The sequence below is a fragment of the Podarcis muralis genome, chromosome 2 (assembly GCF_964188315.1).
Source record: "Podarcis muralis chromosome 2, rPodMur119.hap1.1, whole genome shotgun sequence".
NCBI lineage: Eukaryota > Metazoa > Chordata > Lepidosauria > Squamata > Lacertidae > Podarcis > Podarcis muralis.
In genome coordinates this window covers 80,140,143-80,154,691 of record NC_135656.1, presented here as the reverse complement: position 1 = coordinate 80,154,691, position 14,549 = coordinate 80,140,143, and the positions used below count along the sequence as shown (strand labels likewise).

The following is a 14,549-nucleotide window of genomic DNA, read 5'->3' as shown; positions in this document are numbered from 1 at the left end:
GTTTGTCCAATGTACGTGGCTGGGCAGACTTTGCAGGGTATTTCATAGACCCCTTGGTTTTCCAACTGGATTTTATCCTTGGGGTTTCTGAAAATCCAGTTGGAAAACCAAGGGGTCTATGAAATACCCTGCAAAGTCTGCCCAGCCACGTACATTGGACAAACAAACAGACGAATAAATGCACGTATCGCAGAACACAAGAATGCCGTCAAAAAAGAAGAAAAAACTTCCTCTCTCTTCCAACACATGAAAGAAACAGGACACGAAATTAATTTTGCAGATTCCAAATTGCTCTCTAACATGGAACATCACCACAAGAGAATAATCATGGAAGCCATCGAGATAGAGAAACACCCTCACAACATGAACAAGCGTGACGACACATCCCGCTTGCCAGACATCTGGAAATTAGCCCTCCCCACAAAAACTGACACCAGATCCAGAGGCACACAGAACGCCATCACCAATCAACCACACCAGACCCAAACCCAGACCCTCTCCACAGATAAATTACAGACACCATCCAGTAGCCAAACCATGGTGGCACCTCCGGATGCTGCACCCCCCTGCAATCCCTACACAGATCTGGCTGGCACAGGCCACAAAACCACAGCTCGCCCCTATACACGAAGCCAAGCCAGAGCACAACTAAATGTAGTACACCCATCTTCTCAGAAAAACTCTTCACAAAGTTCAAGAGGTCAAGACACAAAGGCTTTAGCAACTAATCCACACCTAATGACCCACCTAAGTGGTACTCAGGATATCACTCAAGAAATCACTCAAGATATCCCTCAAGCAATTAAGGAACAAAAGAAGAAAAGGCACACTAGCCTGGGAACTTCCTCTCTGCCCAGAACATAGGAGGCCACACCTCCTCAACAGTATTTATAGGAACTCAAACACTGAGATCCTGCTCTGTTCCAGTAACAAGAAGCCGAAAGCACCAGCCTGAAGATGACGAGTGAGACCTCGTCGAAACGTCGCCTAGACCAGTGTTTCCCAACCTTGTGCCTCCAGCTGTTTTTGGACTACAACTCCCATCATCCCTAGCTAGCAAGACCAGTGGTCAGGGATGATGGGAATTGTAGTTCAAAAACAGCTGGAGGCCCAAGGTTGGGAAACACTGGCCTAGACACCCCAACTTTTACACGGGAAGATACCCGAGGACACCAAAACCTGCATTCCTGTACCCGTGAAAATCTACGAAAGCATATATATATATATATATGTCCAGTAGCACCTTAGAAACCAACTAAGTTTGTTCTTGTTACAAACTTTGCACACTTCTTCAGACCAACGTCAGACCAACATGGCTACCTACCTGAATCTAGAACAATGGAGAAATTGTTCACATTAAAGTCTGAACATCTGAATTATTAGAGAAAATAGAAGCAATATCTTGCATTTCAGAGAACATCTTGGGCTGTGCGTCCTGGAAGGCCTGCTCCCTGCCTTGCAGGCCTTTTACCTGCTAAATGCATGTTGGAATAGCCATGGAGCAGGGAGGAAGAGGCATACTTAAAAGTTATTATACTCAGTAGCCTGTAAACAAGGGCTATCTTCAGAAAGGCACAATCAAAAAATTGACATCTGCTGGTGTAACAAAACGTGGGGCTTTTGATGCCCAGAGCAATGAATGTCATTACTTTTCTTCTGTCACATGGCAGAGCTTCTTATGTTAATTTGCTTAATGCAGCTTCTGAGAATACTCGGAAGTTCTTTGTGTGCATGTACTGAATGGGCGGAGGATGCTGTGAAACATTTTCTTCCCCAGCCTTTTCAAATAAAGCTGTGGTTCTTTCTGAACTAAATGAAGAGAGGCTGGAGTAGAGGCTGTGAGACAGAGGGAAGAACATGAAAGGAGAGAAAAAATAGATCAAAACATGATTGTCTCCACCGAATTTAGGAATGTTAGTAAATGGATGCCTCTTCAGTGCTTTGCTGGAACTGGGAATTTGGTTTCAACCACAGGCAGTGCTCGCTCTTTCAAAGCCCTTGTTTGGATGCAACCCGAAGGGGAGATTTATTGCCTGGCTTGTCCCTGCATGAATGCACAAGTCAGGAGTCAGAATGCAATGTACCCACGGCTGTGCCAGTGCAACATGGAAAAACATGATGTTGCTTCCAGAGTTGCAGGCATATATGCCCCTGTTTTGGTGCAAGTAAGGCTTAATTTGTGCCAAGGCTACTGACACAACTCTTCATTGAGTGACAGGCAACAGCGCTGGTACATGATACATCCATACAAAAGATGACAGTCAGCACACAGTCTTCTGCTGTACCACCAAGAAGCTGAACCCAGCTGGGTAATGCAGCTGTGGCTAGCTGTGTACTTGATGGCTTCCAGTGAATTATATGGGACAAGATAACCAGCTTCAATGTAGGGCAGGTGAGAAGGGGCAGAACCCACCTCTTACCACAGAGATTGAAGTGGCTAGAGGAAGGTGCCTGAAGCATTCCTTTGCTTTCCACAATTGTGACTTACTACACCTTAGTATGGGACGTGGGTGGCGCTGTGGGTTAAACCACAGAGCCTAGGACTTTCCGAGCAGAAGGTCGGCGGTTCGAATCCCCACGACGGGGTGAGCTCCCGTTGCTCAGTCCCTGCTCCTGCCAACCTAGCAGTTCGAAAGCATGTCAAAGTGCAAGTAGATAAATAGGTACCACTCTGGTGGGAAGGTAAACGGCGTTTCCGTGCGCTGTTCTGGTTCGCCAGAAGCAGCTTAGTCATGCTGGCCACATGACCCAGAAGCTGTACACCAGCTCCCTCAGCCAGTGGCGTAGCGTGGGTTGTCAGCACCCGGGGCAAGGCAAGTAATTTGCGCCCCCTAACCCGTGGATTTGTGCCCCCTAACCTGTGGATTTGCCCTAACCCCAGATGTTGCGCCCGGTGTGGCCGGCCCCCCCTGCACCCCCCACGCTATGCCACTGCCCTCAGCCAATAAAGAGAGATGAGCGCCGCAACCCCAAAGTCGGTCACGACTGGACCTAATGGTCAGGGGTCCCTTTACCTTTTTCCTTTACACCTTAGTATATTTCCTACTTGACTCATCAGCTCGAGAGTTACCATGCTGCAGTTTACACAGACTCCTTTAAGCTATTTGTTTTCAGTTAGAGGCAGAGTTAGGGGATCACCTTTACAGTTGCTTATCAACACAACAATTTTCAACCATGGTATTTCAACTTCATAAAGTGCAGGATTTGTTATAAATTTATGCTTTAATAAAGCCCGCTTTGGGGTATAAAACTGCAGCTGTAATCTCTGCAGCATATTTACTGCAGGGAAAGTAGGCTAGGTCCCAGATTGCTCACGAAACTTGAAAGTGTCCCCCTTGACAGTAATGTTCTCTCTCTTTCTCTCTCCTACAATGTAGCTTCACTGAGTCAGTGGGAAATGAAGAGTTTAAACTACAGATTAGAATTGAGACGATTCAAGGAAACAGGAAGGAAGCAGAAGATGCAGCAGACAGGCATTGGCTGCTGGTGGTGAGGGTACCAACTTGCAGAGGTAGCTCTTCTGTTGATCTTTTGTCTTTTGGTTCCTTAGAGTTCTTAGGTGGGTTCTTAATGGCTTCCAGTGAATTCTATGGGACAAGATAATCAGCTTCAATGCAGGACAGGTGAGAAGGGGCAGAACCCACCTCTAAGGAGACGGCCTCTGCGATCGTGGTGCCCTGCTTATGGAATGTCCTGGTCTTTTAGGTGCTAGGTGAAAAAACCTTCTTGGTTTCCCAGACCTTTTAATTACAATCTATAGGGTGGTTTAGCTTTGGGATCATTCCCTCTTGCTAGGTTTTAGCTGCACTTGAAGCTTTTTTCCTCATGGGCTTTTTGCTTATTTATTTCTGTTTCAGTATTTTTTTTGCGAATTAATAATAATGATAATAATAATAATATTTTTATTTATATCCCGCCCTCCCCAGCCGAAGCCGGGCTCAGGGCAGCTAACAACAAGAAAATAATACAACATGCTAAAATCATTTCATTATAAAATTAATTCATTGTATTGTACTGTCTATGTAAGCTGCTCAGAGAACATGGTTGCATGGGCAGTATCCAAATAAAACACCAACAACATTATTTGGTGTATTGTGGTGGTCAGAGTGTTGGAGGAGGAGCTGGGAAATCAGCATTCAGATTCCTTGGGCCAGTCACCATCTCTCAATCTAACCAACCTCACAGGGTTGTTGTGAAGTTAAAACAGGGAGGGGGAGAACCATGAGCTCCTGGGATGGAAAGTGGGATATAAATGCAAAAATAAATTCTGCAGCATTGCATGCTTCTTGTTGCTCACTCCCATTCAGCTCATGAAACGTTAAGACGAAAGCCATTAAGAATATAATTCATTCCTGGGCACGTGGACCTAACATGAACAGATGGAATACTGAACTGAATACATGCTAGAGTGTTCAAGGACATGTGAGAATTTTCATGTTTGAGCCAATTAACAAAGAAGAATGAGGGCTGAAGAGAAAGAAAACAAACGTTCATTAGCTCCTTCAGAACGGATTACGTCAAACCATTAATATTTTGCTTTCAGGCAAGTTTTATAACAAAGCAGCAAAGGAGGGTGTTGCCTCCACTTTTTTTCACATGATAAATCCAGCCTCGCTATATGCACCATGTGAATTACTGAGTTTGCATAAAAATCCATAATAAAAAAATTAGCCAGGATTCCACGTGATAAACTTGCCCTGATTCTGCTGATAAACTTCCACTGATGAGTCCTTTTATTAAAAGGGCGATGTTTTATATGTGCCAAAGAGGATTAAAATAATTGAAAGGAGGATGATTAAAGCATTTTATAAAGCCCCTGGCAGTAGGTGGGGCAAATGATGAGTGATCTAATTTTCAGGTGTGTTCAGAATGGATAATTTTTTTTCCCTTTTCTTTTGTTTTGGTTGGCATTTTATTTGGTTACTGCCCATTATTTCTGATGAGAAGAAAAATGGTGAGTTGCATTTGCTTCACTAAATTATTTTGCCAGTTTAATGTCCATTCATCCAGTTTGGAGAGGTAAGAACATTAGAATAGCCCCAACAAATCTGACCAGTTTCCCATCCACTTTTGTTATGTTGTGGTTTTGCAAAAAAATATTATGCTGTAAGCTGCTTGGAGCATGGTTTGAACTGTGGAAAGGCTGCATACAAATGTATGTATGTATGTATGTATGTATGTATGTATGTATGTCCAGTGGTCAACCATATGCCCATGGGAAGGCAGGAACTGAGTTCAACAGCACTCTCCCCTCTTGTGGTTTCCAGTAACTGGTATTGAGAAGCATACTGCTTTTGACAGTATGATTTATCCAATTTTATACCGAAGCCATCCAAGTTGGTGGCCATCGCTACCTCGTGGGAATGAATTCCAAAAATCCTGTTGGAGTTCTTCACAATCTTTTTAGCGGTTTCACTATCCTGGTGTTGTAAGCAAACCTAGCCTCCTTACCACTGACCCCTAACTCTAGAACATTTATGAACAAGTTAAAAAGCATCATCAGGGGACCTTACTTCTTATGTTTCTCCACTGGCAGAATAGTTCCTATGTTCCTACTTCCTGCTTCCTGTTCTTTAACAAGTTACCAATCCTCTTATGAAGACCAGTCCTCTTATCCCATGGTGAGGGACTTTGTCAAACAATATTTGAAAGTCTAAGAATACAATGCATGCCAAGTAGCACTTGGAAAGGCAGTGAGCAGAATATAGGGTTTTGTGGGAAACTCTGATTAAAAGCTCTGTTCCTCTGTGAGGCCCACTGAGTTGCCTAGAGCTTTCTCACTCAGCCTGACCCCTCCCACAAAGTTTTTGTGGGTTTGTAATGCTGCTGCTCCAAGCTTCTTGTAGGGAATTTGGGATACAACTGACAAATAACTTTACTCCCACAGATCTGACATCAGCACCAGTTTTGTGATAGAAAAGTTTATGTATTTATTTATATTAAAAACCTATAAGCCACTCCATATCAATGTGGTGTACAACCCCCCTCAAAAAAGCAAGTATAAGAATAATATACAAAAGATTATTAGCAGATAACAACTTTTTTTCCAAGTCAAAAAAAGTCATGGGTAAATTTAAAGGTCTTAAGTGTAAACCACTGAGCCTTGGGCTTGCCAATCGGAAGGTCGGCAGTTCAAATCCCTGCGACGGGGTGAGCTCCCGTTGTTCGGTCCCAGCTCCAGCTCCTGCCAACCTAGCAGTTTGAAAGCATGTCAAAGTGCAAGTAGATAAATAGGTACCGCTCTGGCGGGAAGGTAAACAGTGTTTCCGTGTGCTCCTCTGGTTTCACCAGAAGCGGCTCAGTCATGCTGGTCACATGACCCAGAAGCTGTCTGCAGACAAACGTCAGCTCCCTCGGCCAGTAAAGCGAGATGAGCGCCGCAACCCCAGAGTCCTTCGCAAGAGTAGATTGCTGGAGTCACTGACATTGCTTTTTCTTCTTTTTACTATAGTGGAGGGGTGGTGGTGCACAAGCCAACATTATGGAGCTGTGGGAAAGCCTGACAGCCCCTGCCACCTCCATTTCCTCAGAATGCCTCTGGCCCCCAGTGTAGTGGGATGCCAATGTGATAATGACATTTACTTCCATTTGGCCTGATGTAGCAGAACCCAGAGGCATTCTTGGGAAAATGAAGGCTGCAAGCTGCTGCCACCTCACCTGGTGGGATGGTTTGCATCACTTCACAATGCCAAGCTGAGCTCTGCCTCCCCAGCAAAAATGCTGATAAGGGGAAGCCTGTCCTGTCCCGGCTGCCTGGTAAACTAAGGGTGGGGGAAGGAAGGCAGGATATCATGGTGTGGCTGGGGAGGGGAGTCCAGGAGGTACCTTGCTCAGGCCCCAATTAAATCCAGGCTTCAGTCCTGCCCAGGGGTGGAGTGAGGCATTTTTGCATCTGAGGCAAAAATCCCACTGCCACCCCTGAAATGGTGTGTTGGGGGGGGGGCATGAGCCTTTGCAAATGCTTCAAGGAAAAGTCCTTGCAAAGCCTTGTCAGGGGTCAAACTCCACCAGGGCATCCAGAACGGAAACTCAGTGAGAGAGGGTGTTCCAGACAGCTTTGGCACTGGCCTCTCTGTCCGTAGGGGCAGTGGGAGAGCAGCGGCAAAGCGGAACGCCAGAATGCCTTCCTCTCACCGGGTTTCCCCCTTGCCAAGCTTCTCTGGGTACGCGGGAAGCTGCCTCTTGTGTTACCGTTGCCTGAGGCAACTGCTTCACCCTGCCTCATTTGTGGGCAGCTCTGGCCCTGCCGCCTAGCTCTGGCCCAGCTATGCTCTGCAAGCAGGCTAGGCAAAAAGCCCACGGGCAACGCCCGTAGGATTTCAGTGTTATTGGTGCATGGAACAATACCGGTAGCCACTGAGGGGAAGGAAGGAAGGATGTCTAAACAGAACAGAGTATGTATTTGCTGCAAGACAAGAGCCCATCCGCTTGCAATGTAGCCCAAACGCCAGGCAGTTCTGGGCACGGCCTGCAGGGGGCAGCGCTCAAGCGGCTTCTAGCGCAGCCGATGACGAACAACAGCGCTCCCTGCCAGGTTCTTCCCCTTCTCCGAGAATTCCTTCAAGAGGGCAGGGCCAGGCTTCCATCTGGGGCTCTCCTCCCTATGCATTGTGGGACTCGTAGTCTTCGGGGCGCAGCGACCGGCTCGGCCTCGGTGGAGCCGGGACTACAAGCCCTACAATGCCTCGGGGCGACTGACTGGCCGTTCCTTTTGAATGATTTCACTGCGGTTTCCCCACATTCCCTAAGCTAGACGAGCAGCAGCAGCAGGAGGAGGAGGGCGCAGGAATCATGGTGTAAAGGAGCCGCCGGTTCACTGGTGCGGGGGACCAGGGGCGCAAGGAGCCTGCCCGTTTCATGGCAGCCAGGGCTAGGGGCGCTGGAGGAGAGAGGGGCATGGCAGCTCGGGGGGTCGCCTGGTCTTAAAGGCTGCAGGGAGCGGCGTTGCTGCTGCCGCCGCCGCCACCGCCGGATCCATCCTGCTGCTCTCGCGCTCTGCCGCATTTCCTCCCTTCTCCTCACTCCCGTCTGGAGCCGCACCAGCCCCCCGCACTCTGAGCAGCCTCGCCCCCGCCAAGATGTCTCTGGCCGTCGAAGAAGAGGACTACGCCAAGCTGGTGATGGAGTCGGGGCCCGAGTGGCTCCGCACCGAGATCAAGCGGCTCTTCCAGGAGCTGGGCGAAACCACCCGCGAGAAGATCCAGGCTGCCGAGTACGGGCTGGCGGTGCTGGAGGAGAAGCAGCAGCTCAAGCAGCAGTATGAGGAGCTGGAGCTGGAGTACGAGACCATCCGCACCGAGATGGAGCAGCTGAAGGAGGTGAGGGCGGCGCTGTCTTCATTTTGCGGGGGGCGTGCGGTAGCAACAGCTGCGGCGGCGGCGTATCTAATGGGCTTTAGCGGGCGCGAGGAGGCGGTGCGCGCGCGATGCAGGGGAGAGGGGGACTGTGCTGAACGCCGGGTGCTTTTTGCGGGAATAAATATAGCAGGTAGGCAGGCAGCATGGGCTAATGGTTAGCTCACAATCGAGACTCCAGCGCACAAGGCTCCCCTGCCTGCCTGCTTGCTTGTGGAGACGTGTGCATTCTGTGGATTAACGTTTTCAGGGGGCGGTGGTGGGTGTTATGGGGAGCGCGCGCGCGCGCCTAGGCTTGAAGGCTTCGCGAGCAGCCCCGTTCCCACGATCGCAAAGGCCAGCTGGGCCTGGCTCGCCAGTGCGTGCCGGACGCGTGGCGAATGCAGCGCCTTGCAAACCCTCCCCCTGGCTTGGGAAGGTCTGTGGGTGCGCAGCTCTCCGCGCAAGGCAGCCTCGCCTTTTGGATTCGCCCAGCTCGCGGGAGGCGCACCAGCCTTCTCTCTCCCCGGCCCCCGCGATGCAGTGTCACAGAACGAAGCCGATCCAGAGCCTTTGGTCCTCCCCTTTTGCTGGCGTCACGCCTTGCAGCCCCCTTAAAGGGGCAGCTCGGCAATGTCTGCGCCTCTCTGATGCACCGTGTCCTTCCCGTGACATCTGCCGTATCTTCTTGCACTGCCGTGAAATGTGCCGGACAGAGGATACTTTGAGATTAATATTCTTGGGCTCGGGTGACATCTGCCCACCAGAGACCGTCGTTTTCTCTCCCCCCGCCCCTTGCAGGGATCTCTCGTGCCTGCCTTGTTGGTGAAGATCCCCTGTCTCCTGCCATTTAATGGGAGGGAACCTAGGATAGGCCTCTGTCAGATCTGGAGGGAATTAAATTATTTCTGCCCACGTCAACTGGCTGATGTAGAGTTTTGATGTTTTGGAAGCATGAATTTGCAGGATTAACAATGTTGCTTGACATTTGTGCAGAAACGAATCTGAATCTTAAATGGCTCAGTTAAGAGTTCATTAGATAAGTTTTTCAGAGGTTGTAACCTTAATATTTGAATAATTAATATTAGGCCTATTGCATGTGCCAGCATAAACTGATCAGAGATCACTGAGTAAATTCAGAAGGCGCCAGAAAGCCTGCTATCTTGATTGCTTGGGCACTTCGAGAATCAGCCTACAATTTTGAAATACTGTTTGGCTCTGTGCAAGCCTGGCCCCTAAGAATCTGAAATATTGTTTTTCTAGTGCTGACCCATTGCATGCTTCTAGTTATATAATACATGCTTTTTACCAAAAGTCTGTTTCACAGAAGGAGTTAAGGCCTCTCATGCAGCTCCTTGCCTCTCCACTGTTCTCAGTTCATTTCTGTAATTGCAAACTGTAATGGAAGAGTGGGTGCCTATGGGTTATAGTGTTTTGTGTGTTGTTTTATTAGGTGCTAGGTTTTCAACTCCAGGACATCAGTTGTTTAACTTTTTAGTTGTGCTTTGACATTTTTTGTGCGAACAAATGTAGTTCCTCCTCCCATCCTGTTGGGGACACTGTGGTTGGGACTAAGGGACTGAGGTTGGGACTGAGGAACTAAAGTAGCTTCATTTTTCTCTGTTCCACTCAACAGCATGATAGGAAGAAGGAAAGATTAGGGGGAAGACTGCAAAGACTGTGTGGAGTGGTGAATCAGGAAGGGGGAGACTTATCTCTTGGATGTGGTTTGGAAGTGGCTAACTAGAAAAAACTTAGAGGGGTGTATTTGAGGGATTCAGAGAACAGACATTTTTGCTCTGGCACGACATGCTTGCAGTAAGTTGTTAGGTATCAGTCGGGCCCTGTGCCAATGGCGACCACATAGAGATCTCTGGATGCCAAGTTAGCGACTGACATGTCTATCTGGCTGGCTCCTCCAGCTTTCTTGAGAAGGTAAGCAGAAGGGCTTATTTATTACATTTTTTATCCCACCTTTTCATCCAAGAAGTACATGGTTCTCCCCCTTCTCATTTAATCTCTACAACAACCCTCTGAGGTAGGTTAGGAGGCTGTGACTAGACCATGTGAGCTTCGTGAGTGGAGATTTGAACCCTGATCTTCCAGGTTCTAGTCTGATACTGTAACCACTACACCACACTGGCTTCCTAGAGTACTTCTACTATGGGGCAGCTCAATAAATTAAGTAGGTAAATAAATATGGGAAAAACAAAATGTCCCTTCGAGAAGGTTCTGAAATATTTTCCTTGAAGCTTCAATTCGTTTCTTCTGGATTGTTTTATCTGATGTTTTAATATGTTGTAAACCACACACACACACACACACACACACACACACACACACACTGGTATAGAAAGGAAATGAATGATAACAACATCATCATATTTCATTGCAAAAAAAAAAAAAAAAAAAAGGACCTACACATTCAATTGTGGTGACTGTGACCCAGTTTTAAAGTGCCATTTGGCGTTTAGCTTGTATATCTGAGTTTCTAACACTGGTACCAGCTGAGAGCCATAGGAACTTTGAAACTCTTCTCACCAATTTGAACCATTCATGCTGCCACTAAATGCATTTTAGTGGTGGACAGACGGCAGTGCTGCTTTTGAATGGGAGCAATGCTGAACTCCCATCGGTGGTGGCCACCTACAGTCTTGATTTACCCTAACATGCAATGCTGTTGCTGATGTGGCAGCAGAAAAAAACAACTCACTCTATGGTTGTGGTCATGTGGGTGCCCCCATTGGTGGCCCCATACCAAAGATTCCCTGAAATCTGGCAGTAGTGAGGGCAGCAATGCAGAGCCAACTTAAATGTCTCCTTAAGAGAGCAAAATCAGTGTTGATTTAATTAGATACTGCAAATCCCTGTGCTGATGCAGTTTTGTAATGAAACCTGATTTATAGCAATGTGCTTAATATTGTCCACATTAATTAAAGCAGGGTGTCTTTCAGGACGCATTTAAAGCTGTACATGTTTCCAAATATTTTTACATTGCTGGAAATGCATGTCTGTGGACTCGTGGGTATGTCTGGAAATGCTAATATGGAATCATGCGGAAAGTTATTATATAGGGAATGCGTTTGTATGTGTCAAAACAGTTTAATCTCTCTTTGCTCTCTGTTCTCCACCCTTCTATTCTGTACCTTGTGCTAATGGAGCATCTGCATCCATTAACATGAGCACAGATGTGAGGACTTTTTGTGGCTTGATAGGAGGAGGGGAAGAGGGATTTCAGTGATCAAAGCATAGGAATACAGCATCCCTTTCTTAGCTCTTTGCCCTTTCATCTGACTACTAGAACTGGAATATGTTACGCAAAAATAAGCAGATTATAAGCACATGCTCTCAATTTGCATGATTGACAGAATTCAGTTTTTGTTTGTGCAGCATTTTTAAAAACCCAAAGTATATACAGTACACAGTATTGATGCAAGGACTGATTGTCTATAGGCTGATATAGGGGAAATTATAGTTCTTTAGACCTTTATGATGTTATGGAGGAATCTGGATCTCATTAGAGATTTACTAAATCTTTAACAGATGTATGGTGAATAGGCTTTTGGGGTGGGTGGGAGGAAACTTATTTAATGGCCATGCCCCCCACCCCCAAACCCTTTTTTTTTTTGGTAAGCTTACATAGAAGATTTTTAGTCTTATCTTTTATATCTTTACACAGTAAGTTTGCCTGATCATAGTGGGGCTTGATAAGCTACAGTTCTGTGCTGTGTATTCAGGTTGTTCCACAGGAATGTTGGCTTTAGAAGTTGCAAATATTCCACCATAGAAGTTGCTGAGGGTATGAGGTAGAGAACCTTATTCACTTTGGTTTCCAAACTCAACCTGAATGTCAGTATTTAAGCTGTGCTCACAACACATGGTATGGTGATGTGATGCATGGTGGTGATACAGTGAAATCTGATCACTCTGTCCTCATTTGCACACAATGCTAAGTGAAACCATGGCTTACCACAAACTTGCAGCCTCTTGGAGAGAAGATCAGACACTTTGCTCCTCCCTTGTTGTTCTGATGCTGCACTAAGTCATGGTTTCGCTTAGCATGTCATCTGAACCCAAGCTCATGGTTTAACAATCCATGAGCTGTAAAACAATGGACAAGCTTGGGGTTGTTTTGGAGAGTGCTAAACTGCAAGACTAGGTTCAGGCTAGAAGCCATACCATGCTTAATTCATCACAGCACAATAGCAGAATGTCTGGAGGAGGAGCAAAACACAATCACAGTCTCCTCCAGAAGCCGGCATGGTTGCTTGTTTATGGTAAGCCATGGTTTGGTTTAGTATAATGAGAGAATCAGACCTCTGAAGGCATCAATACCCTACACTGAAAACTGATGGCTGTGGAACTTCGGTAGGATGGAGCCAATATAATTAGAAGTATCCCTTCTTTTTTTAAAAGAAAAAGTGGGTCCTGCAGCCAGTCATCTCAGCATTTTTTGTAGAAACAAGCAGACCATTTATGGAGATTGTCAGATCCAATAACTCTGCTAATTTGAGATTGTCATACAAATCAGGTTCTTCAGACTTTGGCAGCCAAGTACATTTTAAAAAGAAGTACAGGGTCATTAAACAAAATGAAGCAGACCTTTTGTGAAGACATCCATGTTAGTTTTGTTATTCCATCTATTTATTATGCTCCAGCATGAGTGTCATTGCTTATGTGGCCAAGAAAGTACCACCCACGCACAAGACGGGGGTGTTTCAGCAGGCTTGGAGAAGTTCTAAATTTTTAAAGAAGAAAACTTAGGATGGGAATCCCCACCCCAACTCCAAGAGTCAGTGACTATAGTATGCTGACTGAATGTTGAGGGAGGAAAAACAGAAAACCCAGTGAGGGGAGGAATGGAGAATTGTGGATGAGGGCCTGGCTGACTAGCACAGTGAACGGGAGCACTCCACGCTGCAACACTTGGTTGTTCTCATCCACTTGCATAATAATGCTTATGCTGAAATGATCATTGACCTTACTAGGGATGGAAGGATCTGTCCATTCTGGTTGCCTCTCATTTCTCATTTTTCCAGTCTTAAAATCAATTCTCTTCATTTATTTATTTAAATTATTAGTTGCCCTTTTTTACAAAAGCAACTCAAAGCCACTTGCAACAATAATCAAATGACATTCAGGTTAAAAGCCAAATCAAATAAAACAGAAAAATCTAAAATACATCTATATTTTTAGAAAGCAGGATTGAAACATCCCACCCACTAAAAGACGCCATGGATAGTTAAAATCCAAAGGCCTGTTGGGAAACAAAGTACGTTTGCGTGATGCCTAAAAGTATGTAAGAATGGTACCAGGTGAGCCTCTATGGGGAGAGCATTCCACAAGTGGGAAGACTGAAAATACACGTTCTTTTGTTGTCTCCCTCCAGAACTTGTATGGAGGAGGCACATGGAGAACAGCCTAGATTCTGGTCAGGGTTGGTGAGGAGGTCTTTGAAGACTTGGGCTCCTGAGCTGCGTAAGGCTTTGTAGTTAAAACCAGTACGTTGAATTGGGCTCAGAAACTCATTGGTAGCCAGTGCAATCTGGCCAAGATTGGTGTTTTGTGCTCTGACTATCTTGTCTCAGTGAACAACCTGGCCACTGAATTCTGGACCAACTGTAGTTTACAGACAATCTTCAAAGGCAGCCCCACATATAACTCAGTGCAGTAATTTAACCTAGAGGTTACCAGAGTGTTGACAACAGAAGTTAGGCTATGCCTTTCCAGAAAGGAGCCAGAGTTGATGAAAAGCCTGCCATGCCACTTAAGACTCAAGCAACAGTGATGGATCCAGAAGTCCTCCCATGTATCTGCTCTTTCAGAAGTAGTGTAACCACATCAAGAACAGGCCACCTCCCATCCATCTGGTCTAGGGAACCAGACACTAACAGTGTCTCAGTTTTATCTGGATTGAGCTTCAGTATACTGACACACATCCATTTCATTACCAAAGCAAGTCTTTGGTCTAGCTCATCCGCGGCCACTCCTGTAGACTTAAAGGAGAAGCAGAGCAGTGCATCATCAGCATATTGTTGACTATGTACTCAAAGACTTCAGATGATCCCAACCAGCAGTTTCATGTAGATGTTAAACAACATCACACATTCTTTAAATTAATATTTTCATTTTTGTGCATGCTTTCCCTCCATATATGCATTTTTGTAAACCTTGGTTGGAGAACTTCACCACAAAATATGACTGAGTATAAATTTA

General features: G+C 46.1%; 1 protein-coding gene across 5 annotated transcripts in view; it reads left to right on the top strand.

The window, feature by feature from the left end:
* The first annotated feature begins 7,665 nt into the window (after nucleotides 1-7,665).
* The window catches only part of BICD2 (BICD cargo adaptor 2), an 81,080-nt gene continuing 74,196 nt past the window's right edge, over nucleotides 7,666-14,549 (top strand). For 2 of the 5 annotated variants that reach the window (XM_077924913.1, XM_028719020.2), the window contains exon 1: nucleotides 7,670-8,318. In XM_077924913.1, the coding sequence (XP_077781039.1) occupies nucleotides 8,079-8,318 (240 nt within the window). In that variant the 5' untranslated portion in view covers nucleotides 7,670-8,078. Of the gene's footprint in view, nucleotides 8,319-10,115; nucleotides 10,269-14,549 lie in introns of those variants that run through there. The other 3 variants (XM_028719022.2, XM_028719021.2, XM_028719023.2) reach the window with 3 other exon arrangements.